Raw genomic sequence first — 27256 nt, forward strand, 5'->3', positions numbered from 1 at the left:
ATTTAACAAAACAAAAATCCCTTCCCTCCTTTTAACGTCTGTAACATTTCACCAATCAAAATAGAACTTCAAAGACAGAAGTTTTATTGTCACCCTTAAATCAATGACAAAAAATAAATTCCCCAAAACATATGCAGCATTTAATCATGAACAGATCTTTCAAAAACAGTCACTAGTCCCATTATAACAGCCTGTAGGAAATGTAATGCACCCGTTACAAACAGGTGCATTACATTTCCTACAGGCTTAACAAAATTAGTTTGGCCTGTAGTATCATTCATGTGACAATAAATGTACTGCATTGCGTTACAAGGGAAATGTGTTTGAGGGCAACAGAGAAGCAAGTTTATTAAAGACTGCTCGATCGATTACTGCATGTCAATTTCGTATAACACAAATAAGACACTCATCATGGGCTGGAACTTTATTTACATGTTGCAAACGTGTAGATGCCATTGTCAGTGAATGCTGCTGCTTTTGTGTCTTGACTGTGGTTATCAACAGAAGACAGGACACATGGCTTTATTTGTATGCCTAAATCCCTACATGCTTTAATTACTGGACTACCAAGCATTAAGTGGAAAATTTATCATTCAACATCTACTGACCTATCGCACAAATAATCAGAGAGAGAATGAACAGATTCATTAAATTATCAGAAATATGATTAAATCACTGAGCAAATAGAAAATGTATATGATATAGTAAGAAAAAAGCTGTAAAATATTATAGTTTACAATAATTATTCACATTCAAAGGCTTTACATCTCAATACATACACAACATGGCCCCTGAACATGACTTCAATCCAAATATGATTCATATATTAGAATTTAAATAACACAGAATGAACTAGAGGCTAAACAATAGCCATCAAATAACCTTATACAAGAATAAAAATACAAAAACTGTATCCTAATATCATTGCATTACTTGCTTCAGATTTCAATAATACATCGTCTGTACATCACAGTTCTAGTCGGTTACAAGCCAGGTAGAGTTTCATACACAATGTAACCGACTGCCGCCAAGTTGATTCGAATTTTTTCTAGCGAGAGAAGCGAACACCTTTTTGAGCGTTTTCCTCAAGTTTAGAGACAGATACAGCAATTTCACCTGTTATTTGGATCAGATAGATATCCTTTTAACTGACACCCAACCGCGAAGAGCCCCTGGGCCCCAGGGCCGGAGGAGGCTATTCACTTGCTCCAGTCACACACTGCACACGCTGACAGCTGGAGGAAGAATCCTTTTGAGAGGACCTTTTAAGGTAATATGTCAAAATTAAAAGTATTACAATAATATATCTTTCTTAAACAAAAAGAGCAAAAGTTAAATCAATTGCTTAATTTCTATTGGGCCAGGTGTCGGGTGAAAAAAAAAAACGAAACAAAAAACAAACAAAACAAAACAAAAACAACATGGGGCACTCCCAATTAACATTGAGAACCCAACGACACAGTCCTGCAAACTTGTCCTGGGCCTACAGCTTTACTGTGATTGCTTCCAAGAATGATAGTATATATCTCTCCATTGATGCTTTCCTGTTCAACATGGGGTGGTCAGCATCAGATTTTGTTTTCAACAGGACATACTGAAGATGAGCTGACAATCCCACCAAAAATAAATTTAAGCATTCACACCACAAAGAAATAGCCAGTGAATGGTTCAGAACAGCCAAATCATCCAAATATATTACCCATGGTTGCCAATGCAGTCAAAAATACCCACCTTTTAACTTGAATAAACTATATCTCCAGTGCCCTAGGAGAGAAAAGCGGACAAGGCTGAGCTACAAAACTGGCCGTGCAGGAAAGCTAAGCAAGTCATGATAAGAGTACAAGCTAGTGGCATGTTCACCCGCTCCCTATTAGAAATATATTCTCAGTAACTGTCTCGCACTAAAACACAGATTGATTCAGACCAATTTCTCAGTATAGACCAGCACTCTGTAATATTGAGACCCTAAACTGGACAGCAGTATGTCAAGTACCAAGAGCCTAGAAAACTCAAAATCCCATACTATGGAAACAAATGGGCTCTGACAGAAATATAGTGCTTGAGTTAGGTTACGGGTATGACACTGAACAGGTTATGGAATCTGTTGTGACTATGGAGTACATAGAAATGGGTTCCAAGTAAGCCATACACGTACAATGTAGGATTACAATATGGTCTAAGTAAGATACTGTGTAGGCTCCGGTTCAGGGAAGCTGGATTGTGTTTAAATGGTGTCATCAAAGCAGGAAACCAGTCCTTGCGTTTGAGATGGTCCTAGTGGAACCTATGCCTGTGTTATTCTACAGACGAGCCTGCCCTTCTCTTCCCCCTGCAGAATGTACAAGAAGCAGATGTGCATGGTAGCAGTCTCATCATCCACACATGGAAAAAAAAGCAATAGAAGCCTCACAGCGAGCACAAAGAACAAGCAAAGCAACCCTGAATCCAATGTTGTATTTTTTCCCCATGGTTCTGCGCAGGAAAACAAACAAGGTCTAGATGCCAGCGTCTCTAAAAGAGTTTGTTTACATTGCGGTGATGAAGGGCACTAAAGAGGGTGTTACTCTGCTCAGTGATTGGCCTCAGAGCTAAGAGGAAGGAGTGGCCAATGGGAGGAAATGCTTTCCTATAGGCCAGGATTTTGGTGCCTTTGATAGATCTTTCTCCACACTTCCTGGATCTTCTTACACCATTTGTCAGCATTTCCGCTGGGGTCCATCAAATAGTATGTTCGATTGGGCTACAATGAAGAAAAATCAAACAAAACAACTTTAACAACTAACTAAGATAATGGTTGTTAGACAATGGTTGTTATCAACACATTTTCTGAGTGGGAAATAATCGTAATTTACCGTGTGAACAAAGAAGGTCTTGAAGTTCTTGGCCTCGGGACGCAGCTCTAGGGACCAAGGAATCTCCCCCTTTAGGACCTTATTGACAGGGTCCACATAGTACAGATGTGGGCCCTCAGTGAGGAGCAGCTGTCTCCGCCGAGCGAACAGGCCCTGAAGTGGAGAACCACATATGTTGAGAAATCAGATCACCAACAGAGGGGGCTAGTGCACAAGAGTTCCCTCAAAAAGCATGGAATTTCCCTTCATTTCCTATACACAAGCAGTCAGCAATGCCACGAGAACAGACTTCAGTGCTGATCTGGAATATGTTTCTTTTCGTTGAATGAAATGGGTCAATTTTCCCATGCTGACTTTGTGACATGTTTCAGTTCATACAAAGACTGGATTAAAGAGAATATTCTGATATTCAAACTAGGATCTACATACCTTCCGTTTATCCACTGGGCCCATTTTCAGGATCAGGTTATTCTCAACAAACTGGTGCCTGTGAAAATGAGCAAAGGCCAGATATATCTACCATAGATATGTTTTCCACATTTGCATCCCCCCCACCCCCTCCCCAATTGATAGCGAAATCATTTTCATTATCCATTAAACAATGTAATCCCCTACACACACGCCAAGAGAACTTTTGACTTAAAGGTTCATTCACATCTGCTTTTCTTTAAGGGGAAATCCTCGCCAGAGCTCTATATAAGGCATACACAGACACATCAACAGACTGACAGGGGAGAGGCGCCTACCAGGGGTTTCCAGTGGTCTGTTTGTCCAGCAGCAGCTGTTTCTCCTCCTCAGAGAACTGCAGGTCCAGCTCAAAAGAGTTGTTGTCCAGATCATGGATGTACTGCTCAATGTTACTGCTGGATCTCTGGGGGGGAATGGATTCGGGCGCTGACAGGGATTGGGACGAGCTCGAAGGGGCCACCGCCATACTGCTGAACTGGCTCAATAGGTCGTCATACTGAGGAAGAGATCATCAATGAATAGGGCTGGATGATTAATTGTATATAATAAATGGGCCAGCTGAGACGTAGTACAGTAGTTGTATTATCACCGTCATTAAATTCAGTTAGTTATTTTTCCCTCACAAAAGTTGGCATTCAAATGATGCATCTTTCTTTTAGGCACCACAGTCAATCGTGGAATACCGTAGTTGCTTATTGTGAATTTGTGAGCATTGAAAAACATTTTGAATGCCTGGTGTAGTTTAGAATGGTCAAAAACATCCTGAACGGGTATTGGGCAAAAGAGCATGTCTCACATTTCCATAGCAGTCTTCATCATCCTCAGACATGGCTGGCAGATAAGGTGTGAGCTTAGGGGGTGTCTGTATGTGCAGATCACTCCAGGAGATGGACTCGAAGAAGGGGTGCCCTCTCAGAGGCTCATACCCTCCCATCTCTTCACAGCCCATCCTTGTAGCTGGGTCCAAAGACTGAGATGAAAAAAATATATATATATATAAATGCATTACCCATTGGACACATCTAATATACAACAAAAACTGACCCTAATATAACCTTCAACCCAATACAGATGATAACTGTATGAAACTATGATATTTGATAGCCTTCCTCCTTGCAATTCGGCTCGTATTCCGGAAATGTATTTTTAATGGCTCAATCAATGAAACCATGACATACCAAAAGCTGTTTGACAAGATCCTTGGCTTTGGGGAAGAATTTCTCTGGGAATTCATACTCCAGCTTTATTATCTTCTGGAATATTAGGTATTCATTTCTGACAAATACAAAGCATGTAAGTAACAACAGTGAAAGACAAAAACAGTTACTGATAAAACAGCACTGAGGTGGACCACAGGTCAACATTGAAAAGAATGCTGAGGATTTTACTGTGTACTTACCCAGCTCTGAATGGTGGTAGACCAGCCACCAATTGATAGATTATACATCCCAGGGCCCAGAGATCAGAGCTTAAGAAAAACAGGATAAGGGCACAGGTGTTAACAAAACTAACAATCAATTTAAAGCCAATATCTCAAGCATACATTTGTAGCTAAGCTATTGTTTTGTTTACTACAACAGTATAGACTTCAAATGTATCGCATTACTTTCTGTAAGTGACGAGACTCATAAATCTGAGATTGTTTACACTTTATAACTCGTAGGTCAATCCACTTAAAGTAATTTTTTCCAGGTAGCTACATAGTCCTACATCCTTCAGCACCAGGAATCATCCTGTGTATTGGTAAAGTAAATTTTTCCAGGTTGCTACATAGTCCTACATCCTTCAGCACCAGGAATCATCCTGTGTATAGAGGGTAGCTACATAGTCCTACATCCTTCAGCACCAGGAATCATCCTGTGTATTGGTAAAGTGGGGGGAGCCTATTTACCTCTTGCAGGCCGATTTCTCAGTCAGCAGTTCTGGAGACACATACTGTGCTGTTCCAACAAAGGAGTTTGCTCTTGCTGTCAAACAATGACAAAAATGGTTAAAGAAATGCAACCATAATTTCTATTATATGGAAAATGTAAAAAGAAAAAATAGCTTTAATTAGCCTATCACATCTGACACTCTATGTGGAGACTACATGGGCCAGTGTATGCAACAACATTGTACGACAAAGTATAAATCAGGCTTTAGAACTGAAATGCAGTAATGGAATGATCATTTATAATTCCAGTAGCACAACTCTGAAAAGGTGAATAGTGATAACTGCTTCACTGTGCACAACAGCAATGGGACAAGTCAATATTGTGAGGGGTCCAATCCATAGCATCCATTTCAGTGGCAATACAAATCTTTATCCCACGATTTTGTATCCCACTTTTTCAAATTCCATACCAGCACTGGCCTAACTGTACCTTGTCTGCTGTCTGATGACAACTGTTTTGCAGTTCCAAAATCTGTAATCTGGACATGCATCTCTTCACTCAGAAGAATATTCTCAGGTTTCAGGTCTCTGTAATAATGAAAAGGTGGCGGCAGTGAATGATATGAGGAGCTATTATGTATTAGGCTGAGGCTGTACACTAACAAAAAGATTTCTCCTAAAAATAGCAATTAATGAGCATTAACAATTTTGATTGTTAGATTATTATATCTATAAAATATGTTGCTTATATTCCAAACACTGTGCAAATAACAAAAACAATGAATGGACAGCTATTAAAACAAATTATCTTACCTGTGTATTATCCCCTTATCATGCAAATATTCTAGAGCACAAACTATTTCGGCTGAGTAGAATCTAGTACAGGTCTCATCAAAAGAACCAATTTTGCGAATGTATTTCAGAAGCTCCCCATTCTTAGCATAGCTAAGACCAAAATCTGAGACAAATTTGTTAAGGAAAAGGATACAAATCAGAACATTAACTGTTACAAAAAGAAGTCAGATAAAGTTACATATGGGAACAATGTATTTATAATTGACAATGGTGGTAGTAGCACTTAACTTATGTTATTAACTTATTAGACATGAATGCAAGGACCAATCTAGAGTGAGAAACTCTGGCACGTGCCAAAAATAGCCAATCTATAGCTATAATTAATAATAATTTAATAATAATTAATAATAATTTTGGAGTCACACCCCAAAAATAGACGATCCACAAATCGTCTATTTTTGGGGTGTGACTCCAAAATACAACACAGTATAAGTTAGGCTTTAGTAGTACAGCCAACCTTACAAGAGTATATGACAGTTTAATAATTGAACACAACAATCATATCTCATGTCATGACACAAATCAATAGTTCAAGGATACACAACTTCTCATCATCTTGAAACGTAAAGTAGAGTTTGACAAAGAAAGGGTGATCTAGATTTGACATCAAATCCCTTTCTCTTTTCACGTACTGGGCTTTGTTCTCCTTCATAATATGCCGCTTCTCCAATATTTTAACTGAAAAACAAGAGAGAAATGACAACACTGTAATAAGCCTAGGCAGAGCAACAGGGTTGTATGTAGGTTCTCGACAATCAAGTGTGGACCAAATGGTCTATAGCAGCCAGAGCAACTTGGCTACCAGCATGCTGTTTTAGTTACTTTTGTTAATAAAAATTAAAAGGCAGGTAGTTTGAATCTATCTAGCATTTAACCATGTTCAAGCTGGTGCATTTTGGGCATGTCATTAAATCCATGTGTGTGTGTGTGTGTGTGTGTGTGTGTGTGTGTGTGTGTGTTGCGTATCTCAAGAACTGTCTGACCAATAAACTTCAAACTTGGTGCATACCACTGAGGAACCGAGGGAGTGACAAGGTGTACAACAGGTATTGCATAACCGGAGGGGCATGCATTCCCAAAGTGCATTGTCCTAGTTTTAGTTTCAAAGAGCCACTCTATGTGGAATGGCTATTATCGTTATTCATCATCAACAAAGTATATAGGATACAATGATCTGTAACCGTGAAATAATTAATAATCATTTTGATTATTAATTATTTCACGGTTACAGATCATTGTATTTTAGCATTTAGCCAAAATACAGTTTGAAGTCATCTTGCATTGAAAAATTGTCCATAATGCAGTAGTGGAACTGCACAGGTATGGAAGGAGTGAGCAGATACTAAACCACCACGGGTCGGGTAATGCCTAGGTGGTATGGAAGGAGTGAGCAGATACTAAACCACCACGGGTCGGGTAATGCCTAGGTGGTATGGAAGGAGTGAGCAGATACTAAACCACCACGGGTCGGGTAATGCCTAGGTGGTATGGAAGGAGTGAGCAGATACTAAACCACCACGGGTTGGGTAATGCCTACTGTAGGTGTTTCAACACATCTGGCATGAGCTTGGGAAGGGAAGCCCAATGATTCAGCGGAAGCTCAGTCAAAACTAGGCCAAATTCTGAGAACATGCTTTAGAATGGAGGGGAAAATAACAATATAGACACTTGGACAGCAAGTGTGTGCAAATAAGTCCTGAATTATTCATCTTCACAAAGCGCATATTTATATATTTCCAAACCTGGCATGACAATGCTAAATATCACAAAATGCAATTTTAAAGTATAAAATGTTACTCACTTGCATATTCTTTACCCGTTGCCTGCTCTCTTGCCAGCACAACCTTAGAAAGCAAAGCAGAATACATCACATGACATTGTCAGTCTTGACAGAGCACATCTAGTGACTCTCAGGCACTTCCTGATCAATTCACCTCAAATGAATTGGAGATGAGTCACTGAAGTATCTTGACCACAAAGAATGCTAGCGTGTAACAACATCTATCCAGGGCTAATTCATAAGCCTAATGGAATGCAAGCTACGTACGGTGGAGAAGGAGCCCTCTCCCAGTATCTTGCCGAATCTGAAGTCCTCTGGCCTCTTCTTGCGTGGCTGGGAAGCCTGGACTGGTGCCTGCGTCCGGGCCTCCGAGGCTGGGCCCTCCATGCTGGGACAGTGGCTGCTACTTGCGCCCGGGATAGCAAGTGGCGAGCAGGAGTCAGGCTGATTTCTTACCATTGATGGATGTGGGCAGGAACAGATGACAACGCTGGACTGAATGGGAACAACATCATACTGGAACAAGAAGAGGACGGAAAGCATTCAGGATGGAAAGCAGTCAGCATGATGATCTAGGTGTCTTTTTCTTTAGTGGATGAATGGATATACATATGTTATGTCCAATACGTTCATTGTAGGGACTGATCCCGATGACCGATTGTTTTTCCCATGATCGGCCGATACCGATCTTGTGCGTAAGGGGAACATTTGAATATTTCCAAAATGATATGTCAAAACATATCACATCAAAACTGTTTTAATGTGTGTGTGGGGAGGAACTTGGGGAGAATGTTTAGGCTTGTCACAAAGATGCAAAATGATATTATACAATATATCTGATTGACTTTTATACCACTGAACACATTTCGCGCCATAATCGTATAATTACATTTGATAAACCCCTACACTTTAATGCCACTGTCGTATATTTACGTTTTTGGTGTTATAAGCACAGAAAACTGATCATGCTAATATTTACCGGACTGGACGCCACCATCTTGGAACAGACAATAACAAACACGAGGCAAGCTCCATAAAGTCCAGTAATGGCTGCGATCTTTAGTGGCATTTATCTCCGAATTGAGGCGCAGATGAGGTGATATGAGGTGAAGTACTATATTAGGAGATCAATAACAAATTAGCATGATACTCCGCTTAGCAGATTAGCGTCCTCCATGCTGGTTCCATTTTAGATCGACCCGCTGAGACAGGATCGGCTAATACGTGCGGTTCAACAGCCGTGTCACTGGGTCCTAAATTTGTAGTTTTTGCAGTTTGTGTGGCAAGGATAAAATAGGTGCCCAAGAACCTGCCGGCAGAAAAAGCGTTAAATGGTATAAGATCGGATTCTCCAGATAGGGTAAATTGCCGATCACAGATCGAGTTATTTGGAGTGAGTATCACTCCAAATGAACTAGAGATTCTCCGATTGATCGGAGCATCTCTAGTTCATTGTAAAATAAAATAGGACAAAAGCAGCAATGGATATTGGAATTAAACAATGATATTAACTTCAACAGACAATGCCTCCCAGAGTCCACCCCCAAATAACAAATACGCTGATGCACTCACTCACAAAAATCAAAAATGAAGGTTATAAATTATGGTAAACATAAATTAATCAAATCAACTCTTGTGCAAAAAGTAGTGTCCACATATCTCAAATCAATATTACAATTGTGACCTTCAGCAAAATAGCACAATAGTAAAATAACAAAAATTAATTTCCATTTAGGTGACAATCAAATGTTCTTCCTCTTCATGGGCTAAGAATGAGATGGATAAGAGTACAAGATGGCTGTGCCAATTGGTAATGTCAATGTCAGTGCTGACACAAAATAAGGAGGAAGTAATCGGACCCATATAGTATGTGTCCATAACGATCCGTGATTGGTTACACTTATACCACAAAAACCCAGTCTAACCCATGTTTGAGTTGAGTAACTATGGACCAGAGGGCTAGGCAGCAGCTACATTGTGTCAGAGTGCAAGGCTCAATGGTTCAACTTAAGTCACTGTAGCAAATACATAACCTCAGTGGCACACCATAAACTGGATGGACTGAAGTGCATATTATCATTTATAATACTGCTGTAAAAGGCCCACTGAACGAGATGCTTCTGTTATCGACAGGCTCACCCTCAAGCACTTATGGCTGAGAGAAGACCAAGTTCCAACACATATGTGAAAGGCGTTTTCACACACACCACCTAATGGACATAACAATGATGACTAAATTGACATAAAGCATACAAATATGAGACATCTGTATGGTATTTCAATGCTTAAATAATCAATTTAGCGTACTTGCAAATGAGCAGTTAAGGGACCATCTCACTTATCGTAACTTCCTGGCCAGCCATACCAATTAAAAACGCTTCTCTAGTTAACTACTCTGAGATAGCTTAATTGATGTTGTCTCTGTTCATTCAAATCAATCAGCATTGGAGACGAGTGCTCCAAGGTGTGGTCATTTAGATACCTATGTACACTTTATTGGACGTATTTGAGCTGTTCTTGTGGCGGCTGTTTCACTAATGAATTAGTAGTGGTGGATCTCTAGGTAAAGGTTACTTAATGAGAGCTTGCTTGTGTTAACGTAGCACACAGAGTACTCATAACATCAGGCCCCGGTAAAGTTTATTTGCTAGCTGGTAAGCTAATGCTACTGCTGTCTGATCGAATGATGCCGGCCATCATTGACAGCAAGTTACAAACTTAGCTTTAACTATTACTGCCAAGGCTTAGCTGACCAGGTAACCAACTAACTAGCTGTCCTTTTACGTCATGTATGCATGCATTAGCTGAAGGCAATAACGTGGATCGCCAATGTTCAAAAGTCACCCGGCTGGACTGGTAGCCAACCTTACCAGCGTTAACGTTAGCTAGCTTGAAATCTATAAAGCATAGTGAGAAAGCGCGAACCCAGCTAGCCAGCTAACCTAACGCGTTAACACCAGCTAGCAGGTGGTAGTAGACCAACACAACCCGTAGATACACCCTATCAAACAGCACAACACTGGCAACAATAAATTAAGCACACAATAACGACACTCGACTGGTTCAAACGCTGAAAAATCTATATTAGCGTGATGTTAGCCCATACGAGTCCGGTTAGCAGCATGCTAACGTTCCGTTAGCACGTCATAACGTTAGATGATCTGTGTGGCTACTAGCACCGCTGTTCAAATGAAGGCCCGACCATGGAACGATTTGTTGTTAAACAGCCGCCACACTACACATCTCAAGCACCGGCTTCGAGTTCATGTTCGTATCAGAGCTGCAATACTTACTATCTGACTTGTGGCTCTTGCCATGGAAGATTTCCGCGAGTATTTATTTGGAATAAAATAATTACAGAAGCTCCAGTAATGGCTGCCTCTGCGCCTTCATTTTCGAGCTGTGACGTCGTTCCACAACAATGTTACCGCAAAGACAGGAGAGGAAAGGAGAGCACAACAACGACAACAAGGATGCGTCAGCAACGTCATCACCGGGCGACGCTTTCGACAAGACTCGTGTATTCAACTTTTCTTTCTCGAGCTAAGGGACTAACAAGTTAAGTACAATAACAAATGAGTATATAAATTCAACGGTAACGTGACGACGGCGGGTTTGTTGTACAACATTATACTAACGCCCAATGAGCCCAAATAACTGTCTATTTGACTCTGTAAGATGCAGTCTATGCCATCGACAGACCGCATCGAACCATATACTCTATTTGTTGGATCTTGACGCCACTGTCAAATCCTTTGTTTATTCTAGGAGAGTACCCCTTGTCAGAGTAATCTAGTACAATTACTCTGACAAGGGGTACTCTCCTTCTACACTCTGCCCCTTGTATCCCGCTCGTATCCGCCCCCTCGCCACATTTACAACCTTAAACTCAACTGGTTTATTACAGCCCCTTTATATTTCTTATAACAACTTGATTTAAAATGACAAATAATAATCGAAACCTTTCAAAAATAATTTCTTTTCAAATTGCAGATATTTAACGGACGTGTTAGGATATGGGATTCTTTTTTTTATAATGATGTATTAAATCTGTATTTAAAATACAAACTAAATAAAATGTAAACATTTGATATTCCGATTAAGTGGATGTGACTTTCATGTTTTGTTTAAAGTCTGTGCTTTTCAAATAAGACCTCAGATTCTGAACAAGGCAATTTTATCATTTATCATTTAATCATTCCTATCCCAAAAGCCTGAATTCACAAGTTATAACAACCAGTTCAGTGGTCTGCCAAATCAGATCACATAATGAAAACGGTAACGGTATGCTATCTCAAGTTCCCAAAATGATATACAGTACAAGCATTACTTTTCACGTTTATTTGGTCAGTGCTGACTGATATTATTTAATATGAAAATTATCTCATTATCACAATCTGAGTTGAGACTCATTGTCACTTTCTGTTTCTTTTTCCCCTGCATCATCATCATCATCATCATCGTCATCATCCGAAGCTTCTTCCTCACTGGAATCCTCATCTTGAGCAATACTAAATAAACACAGAATTAAAAAATTAAAATATTACATCATTCATAATATAAATTTGCTAATGGGAAGTAAGTTCCTGAATTCAATAGCAGTCAAATAATGTGCAAGGCCTACATAAACATGATTCTGTTTCAAGTCTCACCATTGTGGTCTGTTGAGATTCATGCATTCTCTTCCCGAGTCTACATCAAATGGATCTATAAACAAGACATAATTAACTTTAATTAAAGCAAAATTGTCTTCAGAGTAAATAGAATACAGTGCCTTTTTGCAAAGCACTTTACAATGTAGTATGCAATACATTGTAAAGTCACTGGACCAATGCAGGCCATGGTCAAAATGTTGATTAATTACTATATTTAATACTAGTCTCCATACGAAACTAGACAATCATGTGCAACATTTCTGGGATCATAATATTATAAAACTGATGGGTCACAGTCACACTCAATAGCAAGAGTGAGTTAACCTTTTTACTTCTTCGTTTTTTCTTTCGTCTTTAGGCTACAAGGACAAACGTTTCGGCTATCCAACCTTCGTCATAGACAGAATGTTTGTCCGCACCAGCCACTAGAGTGCGGTGGTAACAAAACGCCTTTCTAACATTTCTGGGAGAAATTGCCAATTGCCATGTATTTTTTTATTTTTTTTTATCTATACCTCTCACAGATTATCAGATCACTTTTCCCCTCTTACCAAACTCTGCTTCCTCTTTAGGAGCATTTATATATTCTTTCTCTGCAGAGAGCAGCTCTTCCTCTGACTGGCAGACTGCATAGCGTTCCAGCAGAACTTTATTGAGCTCCAAGAATCCCTTGCCCCACTTGAATTTACTGAGCACGATCAACGCCAGCTCCTGAAAACCTAAAAAAATTAAAAATAAGGGTAATAATAATAACATTATCAAGTCACTGAAAAAGATAGAATATTATGTTCTTCACTTGGTAGAACATAATATTACTGGTGGTGGTATAACACTACAAGTCAGCTGCTATGAGTTCAAACCTTACCTACAATGAAGAATGTGGCAGCAAATGCTTCAACACAAGATAACTTGCAAGGTTTGCCATAGTTTACAGGATTTGCTGCTACAAGGAAGGGCAGCAACCTGGGATGTGATCCAATCATCTTATTGAAGGGAGTCTCCTCAAGTTTTGCCCAGGAACAATCAATGACTGCCATTCCATTCTGTGCCACGATCTGTCTGTGCATGAAATGGCAACAAAAATAACTACTATCAGGATTTCATTTAATATAGAGAATGATTCAATCAAAACTGCACATATAGCTGTAACATGACATGAGTTGTGTAATGACACAACTGTAATACACATTTCTTCTAGGAATCTGTTCCAATACACATTTTGACAATGACAATAATTGTCCATGCAACTTGATTTGTATGTTTCAGATTAGGCACAGCAAAGGAATTTAGGGTGTTGCCTGAAACATATTTATTCTATTCAAATGTATAGCTTTGACATGGATGGAGAATAGATAGGAAAATTAGGAATGTATGAGTGAGAGCTCTGCTGGTATGTTTTTCCCCATTTGTCATGTCTCTGTGTAGATCTATGGAAAGGCATTACATTGCTTTTATATAATGTATCCATCCTCCTTTTTGCCTTGCATATAAAGCACTTTGAGCTGTATTCCATGCATGTACACTACATATTGATGATCATGAAATATGTAAGTGGGTAACCCATAACACACCTGTCTGCTGGTGTCACATACTTTGTGCCCATTGGACTCAGTATGAGGCCGTTGAATCTCTGGTTTAAGCGCAGGGTTCGTACAAACCCCTTGCGTACCAACTTCCTGCCAGTGCAACGCTTAGGGTCACAGTGGCCCAACTCCCACATGGCAAGTGGACATGGTAGTTTCACCTCAACAACCTCCTTTCCCTCCTCTGGGTGTGGGTGGAGACTTGCTGAAAAACAGAGGGGTAGGTTCAACAAAATGAGATGCTGACACTGTATGTCATGTCAACAACTTCATATCAAACACGGGTATGTTCTGCTTTTGTTATTTGTGATGAATGCTACTCTTTATTTTTTTATTTTTCAATAATATTTGTATTGATTTTTACAATTTATGACAAAGAAAAAAGACACAGACAGCTCAGCTCAGACACGTTGTTTGGTGCTTGATAGTCATGCAACTTTCTTTAAAATTACATTTGTTTGCCAGATGCCAATCTAACAGGTGCCAACTCGTCCTGTATCCAGTATCCATACCAAGAATCATATATATATTTACAGCGACGCCAGCCAGTGTAGCACAATTACTAGCTCCTTTCGGAACCCTACGTTAAAGTTTCTGACATTGTGATGACTTTATGTAGGGTTCCTTCTCACCGGATTCAAGCGACGTGGGACGCAATCTGACTTACCCTGACTTAGCCCTGTGCTGCGGTGTGGGTGTCACGCTGACATATTCCAAACGAAGCATATGGACGCTATAGGATACAACGAACCCTCTCACCCCCCCCCCGAACGGCACAGAAGCCGTTAAGTATTTTTAATGTTTGTACGACCGTTTTGCCAGCTCTGAAATTCTCTCTTCGGTCCCTCCTTGTTGACATCTCGGTTGGCTAGCTGCGCCTACGAGGCGCGTAGGGAGGCGCTGCTAGCCAACCGAGATGCCGAGAGGCGGTACAATGGGATGTCAACAAGAGAGAATTTCAGAGCTGCCAAAACGGTCGTACAAACATTAAAAATACTTAACGGCTTCTGTGCCGTTCGGGGGGGGGGGTGAGAGGGTTCGTTGTATCCTATAGCGTCCATATGCTTCGTTTGGAATATGTCAGCGTGACACCCACACCGCAGCACAGGGCTAAGTCAGGGTAAGTCAGATTGCGTCCCATGTCGCGTGACGCCGGTGAGACCGGACCCTACGTGGTAGGTCCAAAGGAGCTCAACCCGGGGGGTCCGGAGACGGGCTACACAATTACCTTCTAATGCAGTATGCATCTCTTCTGTGAAAGCCTCCAAAGATTTCCCCTTCATTTTGTGCCTTTTGTCCTTGCCTTTGTTGTCATGACGTTCACATCTTCCCTGTTTCTTTCGCCCCGGCATGTTGCACAGTCAACTTAAAGGTAGAACATGGAAGCACTCTAGAATTGTTTACTATACAATATCCTCGCTGGGAAAACGTTAACAGAAGCCTGACTGACACTGTCAGTATGAGTATAATCTAACTTTCTCTAGTACATGTTAGCATTTTAAATTCCAACAAAGTGTACCTTTGACAACAACACCTGAGTTGCCGATTTGATTTAAAGTAAAGCTATAAACTATCACTAATATTGCTGCTACATGTGAGGTGTCTCCATCCCATTGCCCACATTAACGAATGCTCACGCCTCACGTTGTGATTGGCTAGTTCGTTGTCAGGCACATAGATATATATATATATCTATGGTCAGGCAACCGTCGCTCTTTGGCATCAAACGGTTGCGTGACAACCAACTAGCCAATCACACGATATATGTTCTTCTGGATTATGGGATCTAAGCACGAACACGCAGCACTACGCATGTCCAAATCTTATTTTGATCAGGTGACCTGTGTCGTCTCGTCTGACAACAAGTGTAGCAGGAAATTCAGCAAGAATGCCCAGTTCATATTCTGCCTATGATGATCATAGCTGTTCTATATAAATCTGATACATTTTAGTTACGTTTAATTCAGCCGTATAATAGAATGTTGTATGTAATAAGGCCATGGATGGTCTGTGCATTTCTTCTCGGTAAGTAATATGCTGTCAGTTTTGACGCGATGAGTTGTGATGGTGTAATAACGACGATACCATAGGTTTTTTTTAATTTTTAATTTTAATTTAGTGAAACATTTCTCACACTTTGAAATAATTTTGTTGATTTGTGTTTATGCAGTGACCAACGCATTCGCAGGAAAAATGAAGATAGTCGAGGAGCCCAACACATTTGGGTAAGACAATAGTAAAAGCCACCAGCCACGTCAAGTCATCAAATTGACGTATTGCTCCTGTTGTCACTGCTTTTCATGATTTGTAGGCTATGGGGTCGCCCATTGCCCAAAAGTAAACACCCCCTTTTCCCCCTTACTGTATATGTTTCTTTTCCCTTTTTACCTCCTTTATGATGAATTCCTGTTCTGTTTTTTGGCTATATAGAAGTGTATTTGTATGTCTTTAAATGTTTTGATGAATTGAACAAGGTGGACCCTCTTGTGTAATGCTTTGGGTCGTCCACTCACAGTTAACAGTCTTTGTATTGAGTTTGTTTGTGCTTGAAATGTACTGTAATTCTGCAAACTGTTAATACATATTTCAATCAATCAATCAATCAATCAATCTGTTTCTTCAGGAACAATGCTTTTAAAGTATTTTTTTTAAATGGATTCTTATCTGTTTAGGATAAACAATCCATTTTTGGCTCAAGGGAGCAGACTACAGCCTAGAGCGACTCCTTCTCCTGTGTCAGGTAAAAGTCTCTGCAGTCATATTGTCTTGATGACTCGGTTGTCTCATTGTTATTACATTTAATGTAATTATGAAGATGTAATGAAAACCTTTCTTGATATTATTTATAACGCCCCTTCAAGGTCCAACACATCTTCATCGTCTGGCTGGAAAGTGCTTCAGTTTCATAGAGTCAACGTAAGTATTAGTTTATTGTTTATATAATGTTTTTTTGCTTTTTGCACTTTCTGTTGCTGAGATCTACAAGGCTACTGAAATTAGCACACTTTCCTTCTGGGAGTAGGTGATACGGTTTTATCATGTGATGATTGCATTTCAGATTTTATTCATGTGAGTTGATTAATTCCACAGATATAAATATGAATTCTGTCCATTTCATAACATCACCCAACATGAGCAGTCATTCCGATGGAACGCCTATAGTGGGATATTGGGGTAAGTGTCTGAGAAATGTTATTGCCTGGATCATTCTTGACTTGTAAATAGTTACCCTTTAATAATTTTGAACAGCTCCTATAAACAGCTATAGTGTAGATTCTGTCTGAACACAATCATTGACATTGCCAATGAGCAAATAGGTGTCTGTGGCTAATATGTCTGTGGCTAATAAGCTAATAAGGGACCACCATTCTTGATGATGTACAATGATTAGAGCGCCCCTCACGGGTGTGATTTTTTTTATTACTTAAGATAATTTTAATTTAGGTTTCTATATTTTTTGGAAAGTTTTTGTGAAAATCATGTGACATTTATGTTCTGTATTTCTTTTAGAATCTGGCAGGAATGGGAGATAAAAAACAACACTTTCACAGGCATGTGGATGAGAGAAGGAGATGCATGTGGAAGTAAAAGTAGGCAAACAAAGGTTGGTGAGTTGTCAAGGGTTTTTTGTTAAATAGGATTTAGGTCGTCCCTCTGGCTAAGTTAAGATGCAATCAAATTTGAGGAAGATATATCCACAAAAACATAATTGTTTGTAAAACAGGGACTCAATACATTGTTGTAAAACAGGGACTCAATACATTGTTGTAAAACAGGGACTCAATACATCTCTAATCAGTTTGTTGTCATGTTTGTGTAGGTTATCTTAAAGTGTGGTGTGAGCAGCAAGCTGGCCCAAGTATCAGAGCCCAGTACTTGTGTGTACTCTCTTACGTTTGAGACTCCACTCGTTTGTCATCCACATTCTCTCTTAGGTAAGACACCAGTAGGGCATCTAATAAAGGAAAACCACACTTGTCGCTTGACAAGTAACAATGACGTATTTTCAAGAGAAAGAAGTGACACTTTTTACAGTATTAACCGCTTAGATCGGGGTTCCCCAGGGCTCTATACTAGGTCTGCTAAATAAATTTGGCTATTATACTGATTAATACACTATTACTGTGCCTAAAAAGTGTCCACAAGTACTTATTTCAGTTGAAAATACATATACGTATGTTTTTGCCACGTCATAAATTAGCCTTGATGCTGCTGCTTTCTGATTGATTTTGTACCGTCCTCCAGTATATCCTACCCTGAATGAAAAGCTGCAAAAAGAATGGGATGAAGCAGAACAGGCATTCTATGAGGGGCTTATCACTGAGCAGGTAAGTGGCAGTGTAGTCTTGACATTAGAGAGACTGGAGAGTCACTCTTAGGTGTATGCATGTGTTTATCTCTGCCAAGAAGTTTAAATAGCACTTGGTAATCTCACCAGTGGCGTAGAGCGTAACAGTGAAATGTGTTTGCGCTTGAGAGATTTGTGTGCTCATCACAATATCCGAGCTCCATTTGAAGAGTAGCACTAGCTGAATAAATACGTATAAATATGTGATATTTGAGGCTTAACAAATGGCTACTGTTCAGTGACACATACTGTATTATGTTTACTGCAGGGTTACAATAATCTTTTGAAGGATGTTTTTGAGGAGGCTGGATTCCTGAAAAGCCAAAAAGTGAAAGTTGTGAAGCTGGATATCACTGCCCTTTCAGAAACTCATGATTCTTTACAGAAATGCACAGAGGTATGCACATTACATATATATGTATATAATATTTTCTCTCTCTAAATATATACCCGTCTAACGAAGGGGTTTAATTGAGTGCAGTGTGTATAATATCACTAGAATGTGTCCAGTTTTGTATACTATAATATTTCTTATCACTTGCTTTCGGCCTTAGAGATAGAGTGAGAAGTTCAGTCATGTGCTGGGAGCCTACTGAGAACGACAACCCACCTCATACCCTAACCCTAAACCTAACCGCAAGCACGGAGCAGCGCAGTCACTTCCTTGTTTCCTAATCGCACCTGGTTGATCACATTCGAAGCGAGTGACTCGCTGCTTCTTCGCTTCGCCTGGAAAGGAGCCATCTTAGGTGGTTCGGGCATCTGGTTGCCTCTCGAGCGTCTCCCTAGGGAGGTCCTCGAGGCACGTCCCACTGGGAGACGACGCCTGGGCAGACCAAGGATGAGATGGAGGGATTACATCGACTATGGAAAAGTGGTTGAAGATGGATGGATGGATCACTTGCTTACTGTTCTGTCTGTTCATGTAGGACTTTCGGAAACAGAGGGAGGAAATTGAGAGATTGCGCTTACTCCTCACACAACACAACATTCCTTTTGAGTCAAACACACGTGAGTCAACTCATGAAGTCTATATCCTTTTACAATCTTAAACCTAACCCTTTGATTTGATTACTTTATTTTTCGAGGATGACAATAAAGTCAAGTCCTCCTCATGCACATGTAAAGAGATTATATCTAATCAGTATAATTAAAGTTCCTTGCATGTACCATCATACATTCTTGTAAAAAGGCAATATGGGAACAAGTAAAAAGGTACACATTTTACTATGTAATTGATTGATTTTTATCATCTGTTTCACATCTGAAGGAAAGAGTACAGCCAGTGTAACAGCCCAGGACCAATACTTAAGAGGAGACAATGGCCTCGTCAGAGATCTACTTTGAACCCGCCTGCACTTACAACCCATTGATATCCACTGGTTCCTACATTTTTAAATTACCTACCACTCCAGTCTTGAAACATGTAGGGGCAGCAATATTTCGGGAGGTAGAGCGGGTATGTGGGAATTGGAAGGTTTCTTGGTCGACTCCCAGTTCTTCCTGGCATCATGTTGAAGTGTCTTTGGGTAAGAGCCACAAGACACCCCTAAATGCTCCTGATGAGCAGGTTGGTGCCCTGCATGCCTGCATCCATCGGTGTATCAATACCTGAATAGCACTTTGGAAAAAGTTGCTAACAAAATATCCATGTCGATCTAAGGCTGCTAATATCTCGGTGAGGGATGACAGTAAGTCAAAAACGTTTGGGAGTAAAATCCATATTTTGTTTGTTTTCCAATTTGTAAATCTTTAAATACTTGAATATTGTGAAACATTTGCCATTCCTTTGACCTGCATATGAACCTTTACTCTTTCTGTATGATGTTTTGGACTTGTAGGCCTACACTGGAATTGCATTGTAATTGTGTCATATATTGTTTCAAGTAATCAAAGCCTGTAAATATGCCAATAAATGAGTACTGTGGCCTTCATTTAAGAAAGTGTATCATTGCGTTTACTGTCCTCTACTGCTAAATGGACCATAATTAGGTCACAGGGACTATCCTCGTACAGGTATGCCATTCTACTACACATTACTTTCCTTAAACTAACTTTGTCTTGTGTTTACACATCAAAACAAATACATTTTTACCAATCATTTCCCTCTATACCAGCAGTTATCAAACCACTGGAGCAGTGTGGTGGTGCTTACCTGCACCCTCGCTGTATTTTGGTAGCACAAAAACGTCTACCAAAACAAACCCAAAATACAGTGAGATGGCAATGTGTTTCTGCAGGTAAACACCACCACACTACATTATTTCACCCGCGGTTTATCCAATATTAATTTATAATATATTTTAATGACCCAAATCCACCCTTAACTGCGGTTAACCACGGCAACCGCGGCTAAATCCGCCATCCGCAGGTCTCTAGTATCTACCATATAGGGACACAGGAACCCTTTTGCCAACCCTACCTAGGGTATCTCTGTGTCATCAGTGCCTATACAGAGAAGAGAACAAGTCCCCAGTGGGAATCGAACCAGGACCTTCTAACTGTGAGGCGACTGCGCCAGCGTGAACATTAACAGCTATAAATGTTCAGTAATTTCAATTGTAAAATGTCTACTTCACACTGAGGTCAGAGCTGTCGATCACTTTCCATATTGCGATAACCAACAGTTGCCACTGAGGGGCAGTGTAGAACCATCTATGGACTGGGCAATTGACAGTACATTTTTGGATTCTTTATTGTGAATGCTAGAGATTTATTACATTACAAATGAGAAATGACCGATAAGAGACAATACAGATTATAAGTTAACAATTAATAATAAACGATACTTAATATGTCAATACTTTAAATCAATCAAGAAAGTTTCATCATCACTTATCGATACAACATATCTAATCACCAAACATTTGAAAAGATTCCACAGGGCAGGAATAACTGCAAGAATCTTTTTAAAATAAGCAGTGTTAATGCGAATTAATTCCTTTTGTGTGTTGAGGGCAATAACTAAGATGCCCACCTCCAAAACCATCACAGATATTGAAGTTGACCGATGCCGAATAATTTTCTCTTTTGCCTTCAACATAGCTAAATGAAGATGTCAAATTGATGACTGACTTACCTGCTTTACAAAAAAGGTTAGATTTTGGGGTGAGAAATAAAATATTCAAACTGTAGCTTGTTCAAGCTGTACAAATCACTCAACATTAGCCTACAGCACTAACTATCCAACTGCACTATAATATTTTATAGATAAAATGTTTTTAACATAAATGCATACAATAGCTATATAGTTAACATTTAACACAGTCTCCTTTACTCCTCAAATGAGAGCAGAGGTTTTACAGATATGATGCTATAATTAAGATCTAATTATTTCAAAATATTTGACCTTGCTTAAAGCTTTTGTTAACTTGTTTATGTTTCTGTCACCCAGTGTTGGCAATGACACGACAGACATGTACAAAGGTGCAAACCACAAAGCTTTCAGAGCGTAACATCTGATTTAAAATATGTACATCGCATACATTCATGGAATATTGCACAGTGACGGGAAAGGGTTGTGAGTGGTGAAGAGCTTGCGAAGATGGAAACACCTAGGGTAGTGTGTGTGTGTGTGTGTGTGTGTGTGTGTGTGTGTGTGTGTGTGTGTGTGTGTGTGTGTGTGTGTGTGTGTGTGTGTGTGTGTGTGTGTGTGTGTAGAGAGAGATTATATAGAGTAGGCCTACATGTTTCTATCTTTGTAGGAACCAAATGACCTCACAGGGATAGAAAGAAATTAAATGACAGAAATGGAGGACATTTAGCTGGTCCTTAACTTCGCAAGAGTAAATAGGCATGTATTGGTGATAGTTAGAGTTACAGTATAAAAGTAGGCAATGGAAATCAGTCAAAAGTACTCACATGATAATAGTACAAGCTTGTTGTGTGTGTGTATAATACATTCACAGTTGCAGAAGGAAGTGTATGTCGGGTGTGTCACTGCTGATGGAAAAACAACAGATACTGCTGATTTTGGAAACGTGTTCACAGCCAGCACTCACTACAAATCATTACAGACTCCAAGGGAGTGTGTCTAATGTCCAGCATGGGCCTAACACACACACACGCACTCGTGTGCACAGACTTCACACAGAGAGAGACACACACACACACACACACTCATGCACACTGACACACAGAGGGTGTGTCTATGAGTGGCAGCAACCAGCTGTCTGCATCTCTCTGTCAACATACTCCTGCAGCTGGAACTTTGGCTCATCTGGCTCCTTCATGGTCCTGTGTTTCAGCTCCCTGAGAGAGAGAGAGAGAGAGAGAGAGAGAGAGAGAGAGACTGCACTATAATATTTTATAGATAAAATGTTTTTAACATAAATGCATACAATAGCTATATAGTTAACATTTAACACAGTCTCCTTTACTCCTCAAATGAGAGCAGAGGTTTTACAGATATGATGCTATAATTAAGATCTAATTATTTCAAAATATTTTACCTTGCTTATAGCTTTTGTTAACTTGTTTGTGTTTCTGTCACCCAGTGTTGGCAATGACACGACAGACATGTGCAAACCACAAAGCTTTCAGAGCGTAACATCTGATTTAAAATATGTACATCGCATACATTCATGGAATATTGCACAGTGACGGGAAAGGGTTGTGAGTGGTGAAGAGCTTGCGAAGATGGAAACACCTTATTATGAATCCTTTCAATGCAGTATCTGGTAACATTAATGTGTAGGTGTGTGGGTGTGTTTACATGTGTGTGGACACGTGTAACTTACTTGGCTACACCAATGAAGGCCAGCTCCACATTCAGTCCAGATTTAGCACTCGTTTCCATGAAGGGCACGCCAAACTCCTGCTCACAGACAGTCAAAAGAGGTATGTGTGCATGTGTGTGTATGTACAGTATGTTCGCCCCTACATTAATGGCTGTGTCAAGGTGTGTTCACATTGTCTGTGTGTGTGTGTGTGTGTGTGTGTGTGTGTGTGTGTGTGTGTGTGTGTGTGTGTGTGTGCGTGCGTGTGCGTGTACAGTATGTGCGCGCGAGTGCATTCCATCATACCTTACACTTTACATTTCTGTGTTCAGTTGTGTATGTTTGTTGTAGATGTCAGTGTGTGTTGGTGGTCCCTCCTATGCGGAACGTCTGCCCTGTGAGTCTCTGGCTAATGTTTTACCGTTGCTGAGTTCATCTGAGTGAAGCCAGGCGGAAAATTGAGTTAACATGCTCACCTCATTTATTCCAAACAATAACAACATTATGTGCCTCCGTGGATGTGTAATTAACACAACAGCCAGCACTATAGGGTGGCACTTGACTGAGTGGGAACATCGACATCGCCGTAAATTCAATGTAAGTGTCAATGCGTTTGTGTGTGAGTGTGTGTGTGTGTGTGTGTGTGTGTGTGTGTGTGTGTGTGTGTGTGTGTGTGTGTGTGTGTGTGTGTGTGTGTGTGTGTGTGTGTGTGTGTGCGCACACAGATGGATTTGTGGATTTTTGCACACGTCCTTGACTTCTTGTGCATGCACGTTAGCAAAACTCACCATGGCCAGTTTCTCTCCTTGTTCTTTTTTCACCACTCTCTCATGTGTGGAATCAGCCTGGAACAAATTTGACACACAGCACTGATTTACAAACCCTCTATAACATCTGTCCTCCTACCATGTATTGTGCTGTGCTTTTAACCAGCTATTAAACAAACTGTACAATACACAGAGAGAGTGTGAGACAGTGAAATAGTAGGAAGCTAGATGAAACATACATAAACACAGATGGTTCCTTTCTGTAACCACAGTGACGAGTGAGCTGTATTGGGGTTGAAACCAAGACATCTAACTCAAATTGACAAGGCCACTGTGTCCTTCTGCTTGCCATGCAGCCGACTTGCTTGGCATGACTGACAGACACTGTTTGAGTTGATTTAGCCGTGCTGGGGAGTGGGGATCAGCCTGACATTCAGCTGGAATTCAGGGGCTGGAGCCAGGCTAGATCAAACCTGCAACCCAATGGGTTAAGGTAAGGTTTCCCAAAGTTAGGGACATTATGCATGTATGCATGTATGCATGTATGCATGTATGCATGTATGTATGCATGTATGCATGTATGCATGTATGCATGTATGCATGTATGTCCCTAACTTTGGGAAACCTTACCTTAACCTTAACCCATGTATGTGTATATATATATATTATGGTGTGTGCGATATCATTAAATGTGAGCTTACCATAATCACAATAATCCTTAATGATATTCCATCATATTCAAGAGCTTTTGGAGAGAATGAGAAATGAGACAGACTCCACGCCATGCAGTCACTTTCAGTAGATCACTGCAGAGGCTGAGTTTCTGACTGTGTCCAGGTGATGGTCGTTGGTGCTCATTAATGCATCAAGGAAGGCAATTATGTTTCTGCACTGTCAAATAGGTCTATCTATCCTAAGATAGCGTCTTAAATAAAATTTGTGAAAATATATAAAATTGCATGTCATTTTATGCATAAAAGTGCATAAAATTACCCACAGGGTTAGGTTGGGGTCCCGGGCTGAAACGTTTGGGAACCCATGGGTTAAGGAGTGGTCTCTCCACTGTCCAAACAACCATCCCTATATCTTCCTTCATCTTTGTCTACAGCTTCCACTATGTCCCACCTTACAATCATCCACCAGCTTTTCCATGCATCCCTCCTATTAACACAACCCTGCCTACCTTGCTCCCTTCCTTCATACACCACTACCACCACCACCACCACTACCCTCTGTAAATATACCTTTCTCTCCCTCCTTATCAGTTCAACCTCCCCTCGCTGTGAGTCCATCTGTCTGTCTGTCTCTCCCAGTGCTAGCTCAGACAGTCTCACCGTACCATGCTCCCTCACCTCCCTCCATACATTACAGCCCCTCTTTTTCCTTTCCTTTCCTTTTTGATCACGTTGTCCACCCAGCCATCGCATACAGCCCTCTCATCCTCCTCTGGTGCCCCTTATCTCTGGTTCAGGAGTCAGGACGTCTCCTCCCATTGACCTGTCCATCTCTTTCACTCCATTCCCTTCCTCTAGACTCCCTCTGGTCTACTGCTCCACATCATACCTTTCTCTTTACTGCTTCATAAGTCCATCTGTCCATGCCTGTCTCAGAGCCAGAGAGGAAAGAAGGACAGAAGAGGGTCTCACCTTGTTTCCGAGCAGCATCACCACCACATCCTGCTGGGCATACTCATGGATCTCTGTCAACCAGGCCTGGAGAGTAGAGAAGGACGGATTAAGGGGGAAAGATCGAGAGAGGAGATAAATGGAGGACATAAAAGAGATAGACAGGAGAAAAAACAGATTAAATATGAGGAGGAGAGTGAGTTAAAGGATATAAATGGAAGATAGTAAAGAGAGAGAAATGGGTTGTTGAAGGCAACAACAATCAGAGAGATGAAAGGCAGGAGAGGAAGAGGAGAAATTGATGGCCGGTACAGTTCATCTCCTCCTCCTATCTCAGTCTAATGCCCTTTCTCTCTGTGCCCCCATCCGTCTTGCCTCGCTCTCCATCCATCTTGTTCCAATTACAGAACAGTGATCCCCTGAGGCCCTGCTACCTGGGTTGGTTAAACATCACTTAGTATCCCTGGGGCTCACCCTTATAGATTTCACTGTCAGCACACGCACGCAAGCACGCACAGACAGATAGAATACAACTCAAACGCCCTAGGCCTAGATACACACATACAATATGTCGATACACACCTGTGCAGACTGCAGACACATATCTGCCATCACCTCTCTCTGTCAGTCTAGTACACACAGATCCTTGATTCCCTCTTTCTTGTTCACGCCAGTTGATTTTTGTAAGTGATATTTTTGGGTTAAAATAAAAAGTTTTTACTTTCTAAGTGTCTGAGGCTGCAGTACCTGCTCACAGAGAATCATCATCATCATTACTTCATCGCCTCACTACGTTCTGATAGTAATCATTGCTATAGTGTTTGTTCAGCCACAGGGGTCTCTCTGTCTCTCCAGATCTTTAATAAACAGAAAATACAGTTTCAGGTATAGGACAACATTTCAGCCAATCAGGACAGAGTAGCCATTTATCAGCTTAATTTTTATAGTGTTCCAGTTCCAATTTTGCCTGCTCATTTCTTTGTGTCATCAATTCCACTTGTTTAAATAATCTGTATCCTGACTGCGTTCTCTATCTTGAATGGATATAATTGGTATCCCGACCTGATTCTGTTTAGTAAAGTTCACAATATAGAGCTTTTTAACCTTTATTTTAATCAAAGAAAAATCCTTACCTTTAGGTGAATTGACCACAAATGCTTGGAATTTGAACCAGAACATTGTCTATAAACAGTAAAGTCCTAGTGTTCATTTAAGTCTGAGTGTAGTGTACATAAGTAAGTAAGTAACCAAATGGACCTGTTACATTTGCCCACTCTCAGAATTAAATTTAATTGACACTTTTCAACCTGAATCCCATTGACGTGAGAAGACCAGTAATATAATCAGTGTATTTCTCTGTGACGCATAATCAGGATATGCTCATTATTGCATTTTATGTACAGTACAGTGCATATAAACACAGAACATATGAGGTCGTTTTTCTTTTTGCCAAACTACTGATTGTCCTATTGTCCCATTGTTCTGATGTGATTCTCACATCAGAACAATGGGATTTACGTTCAGAATTGGTAGAGTGGAATCTTATACTAACTTTAAGAAGTGTAGGCTACTATGTACTGTATCTTTGCATTCATACTGTACACCCCCACCCACAACAAACCTAGCTTCAGTAGCTTAGCTTTACACTGTACCTAACGATCACTGTAAAATCCTGAATGTAAATGGATAAATGAACACTGAGGATTTGTACGTTAATTGTATGTAGCCTCGG

The 27256-nt window shown here is 40.3% G+C and overlaps 4 protein-coding genes across 11 annotated transcripts in view; 1 reads left to right on the forward strand and 3 right to left on the reverse strand.

The window, feature by feature from the left end:
- Positions 1 to 409: 409 nt before the first annotated feature.
- On the reverse strand, positions 410 to 11261 carry pdpk1b (3-phosphoinositide dependent protein kinase 1b). Of its 3 annotated transcripts, none has more exons than XM_079493335.1 (14): positions 11122 to 11261; positions 8096 to 8344; positions 7850 to 7892; positions 6589 to 6726; positions 6007 to 6151; positions 5684 to 5781; positions 5212 to 5287; positions 4720 to 4788; positions 4499 to 4595; positions 4117 to 4290; positions 3599 to 3816; positions 3282 to 3339; positions 2853 to 3005; positions 410 to 2740 (listed from the first exon to the last, which is right to left on the reverse strand). In XM_079493335.1, the coding sequence occupies exons 1-14, from the start codon at positions 11143 to 11145 to the stop codon at positions 2627 to 2629; spliced, it is 1656 nt and encodes a 551-aa protein (XP_079349461.1). In that variant the 5' UTR covers positions 11146 to 11261; the 3' UTR covers positions 410 to 2626. The 3 variants fall into 3 exon arrangements, with proteins under 3 accessions (XP_079349461.1, XP_079349462.1, XP_079349460.1); XM_079493336.1 differs by lacking the exon at positions 11122 to 11261 and adding an exon at positions 10136 to 10169; XM_079493334.1 differs by lacking the exon at positions 11122 to 11261 and adding an exon at positions 8808 to 8840.
- On the forward strand, positions 10566 to 20351 carry gnptg (N-acetylglucosamine-1-phosphate transferase subunit gamma; the record flags this gene model as incomplete). Of its 5 annotated transcripts, none has more annotated exons than XM_079493362.1 (11): positions 10566 to 10584; positions 16237 to 16291; positions 16739 to 16806; positions 16928 to 16982; positions 17157 to 17240; positions 17577 to 17670; positions 17887 to 18001; positions 18312 to 18394; positions 18683 to 18811; positions 19344 to 19425; positions 19685 to 20351. In XM_079493362.1, the coding sequence occupies 10 exons, from the start codon at positions 16260 to 16262 to the stop codon at positions 19759 to 19761; spliced, it is 819 nt and encodes a 272-aa protein (XP_079349488.1). In that variant the 3' UTR covers positions 19762 to 20351. The 5 variants fall into 5 exon arrangements, with proteins under 5 accessions (XP_079349488.1, XP_079349489.1, XP_079349486.1 ...); XM_079493363.1 differs by lacking the exon at positions 10566 to 10584 and adding an exon at positions 11200 to 11386; XM_079493360.1 differs by lacking the exon at positions 10566 to 10584 and adding an exon at positions 14229 to 14350.
- On the reverse strand, positions 12155 to 15710 carry tsr3 (TSR3 ribosome maturation factor). Its single transcript, XM_079493364.1, has 6 exons — positions 15295 to 15710; positions 14055 to 14271; positions 13349 to 13542; positions 13035 to 13202; positions 12481 to 12535; positions 12155 to 12339 (listed from the first exon to the last, which is right to left on the reverse strand). The coding sequence occupies exons 1-6, from the start codon at positions 15416 to 15418 to the stop codon at positions 12219 to 12221; spliced, it is 879 nt and encodes a 292-aa protein (XP_079349490.1). The 5' UTR covers positions 15419 to 15710; the 3' UTR covers positions 12155 to 12218.
- Positions 20352 to 21680: 1329 nt separating the features above from the next.
- The window catches only part of LOC306915766 (ras-related protein Rab-26-like), an 89572-nt gene continuing 83996 nt past the window's right edge, over positions 21681 to 27256 (reverse strand). For both annotated transcript variants that reach the window (XM_079493374.1, XM_079493373.1), the window contains 4 exons: positions 25546 to 25611; positions 23921 to 23977; positions 23154 to 23230; positions 21681 to 22665 (listed from right to left, as the gene is read on the reverse strand). In XM_079493374.1, coding sequence (XP_079349500.1) covers positions 22563 to 22665; positions 23154 to 23230; positions 23921 to 23977; positions 25546 to 25611 — 303 coding nt within the window. In that variant the 3' untranslated portion in view covers positions 21681 to 22562. The remainder of the gene's footprint in view (positions 22666 to 23153; positions 23231 to 23920; positions 23978 to 25545; positions 25612 to 27256) is intronic.

This window comes from Electrona antarctica, assembly GCF_951216825.1.
Source record: "Electrona antarctica genome assembly, chromosome: 22".
Taxonomy (NCBI): Eukaryota; Metazoa; Chordata; class Actinopteri; order Myctophiformes; family Myctophidae; genus Electrona; species Electrona antarctica.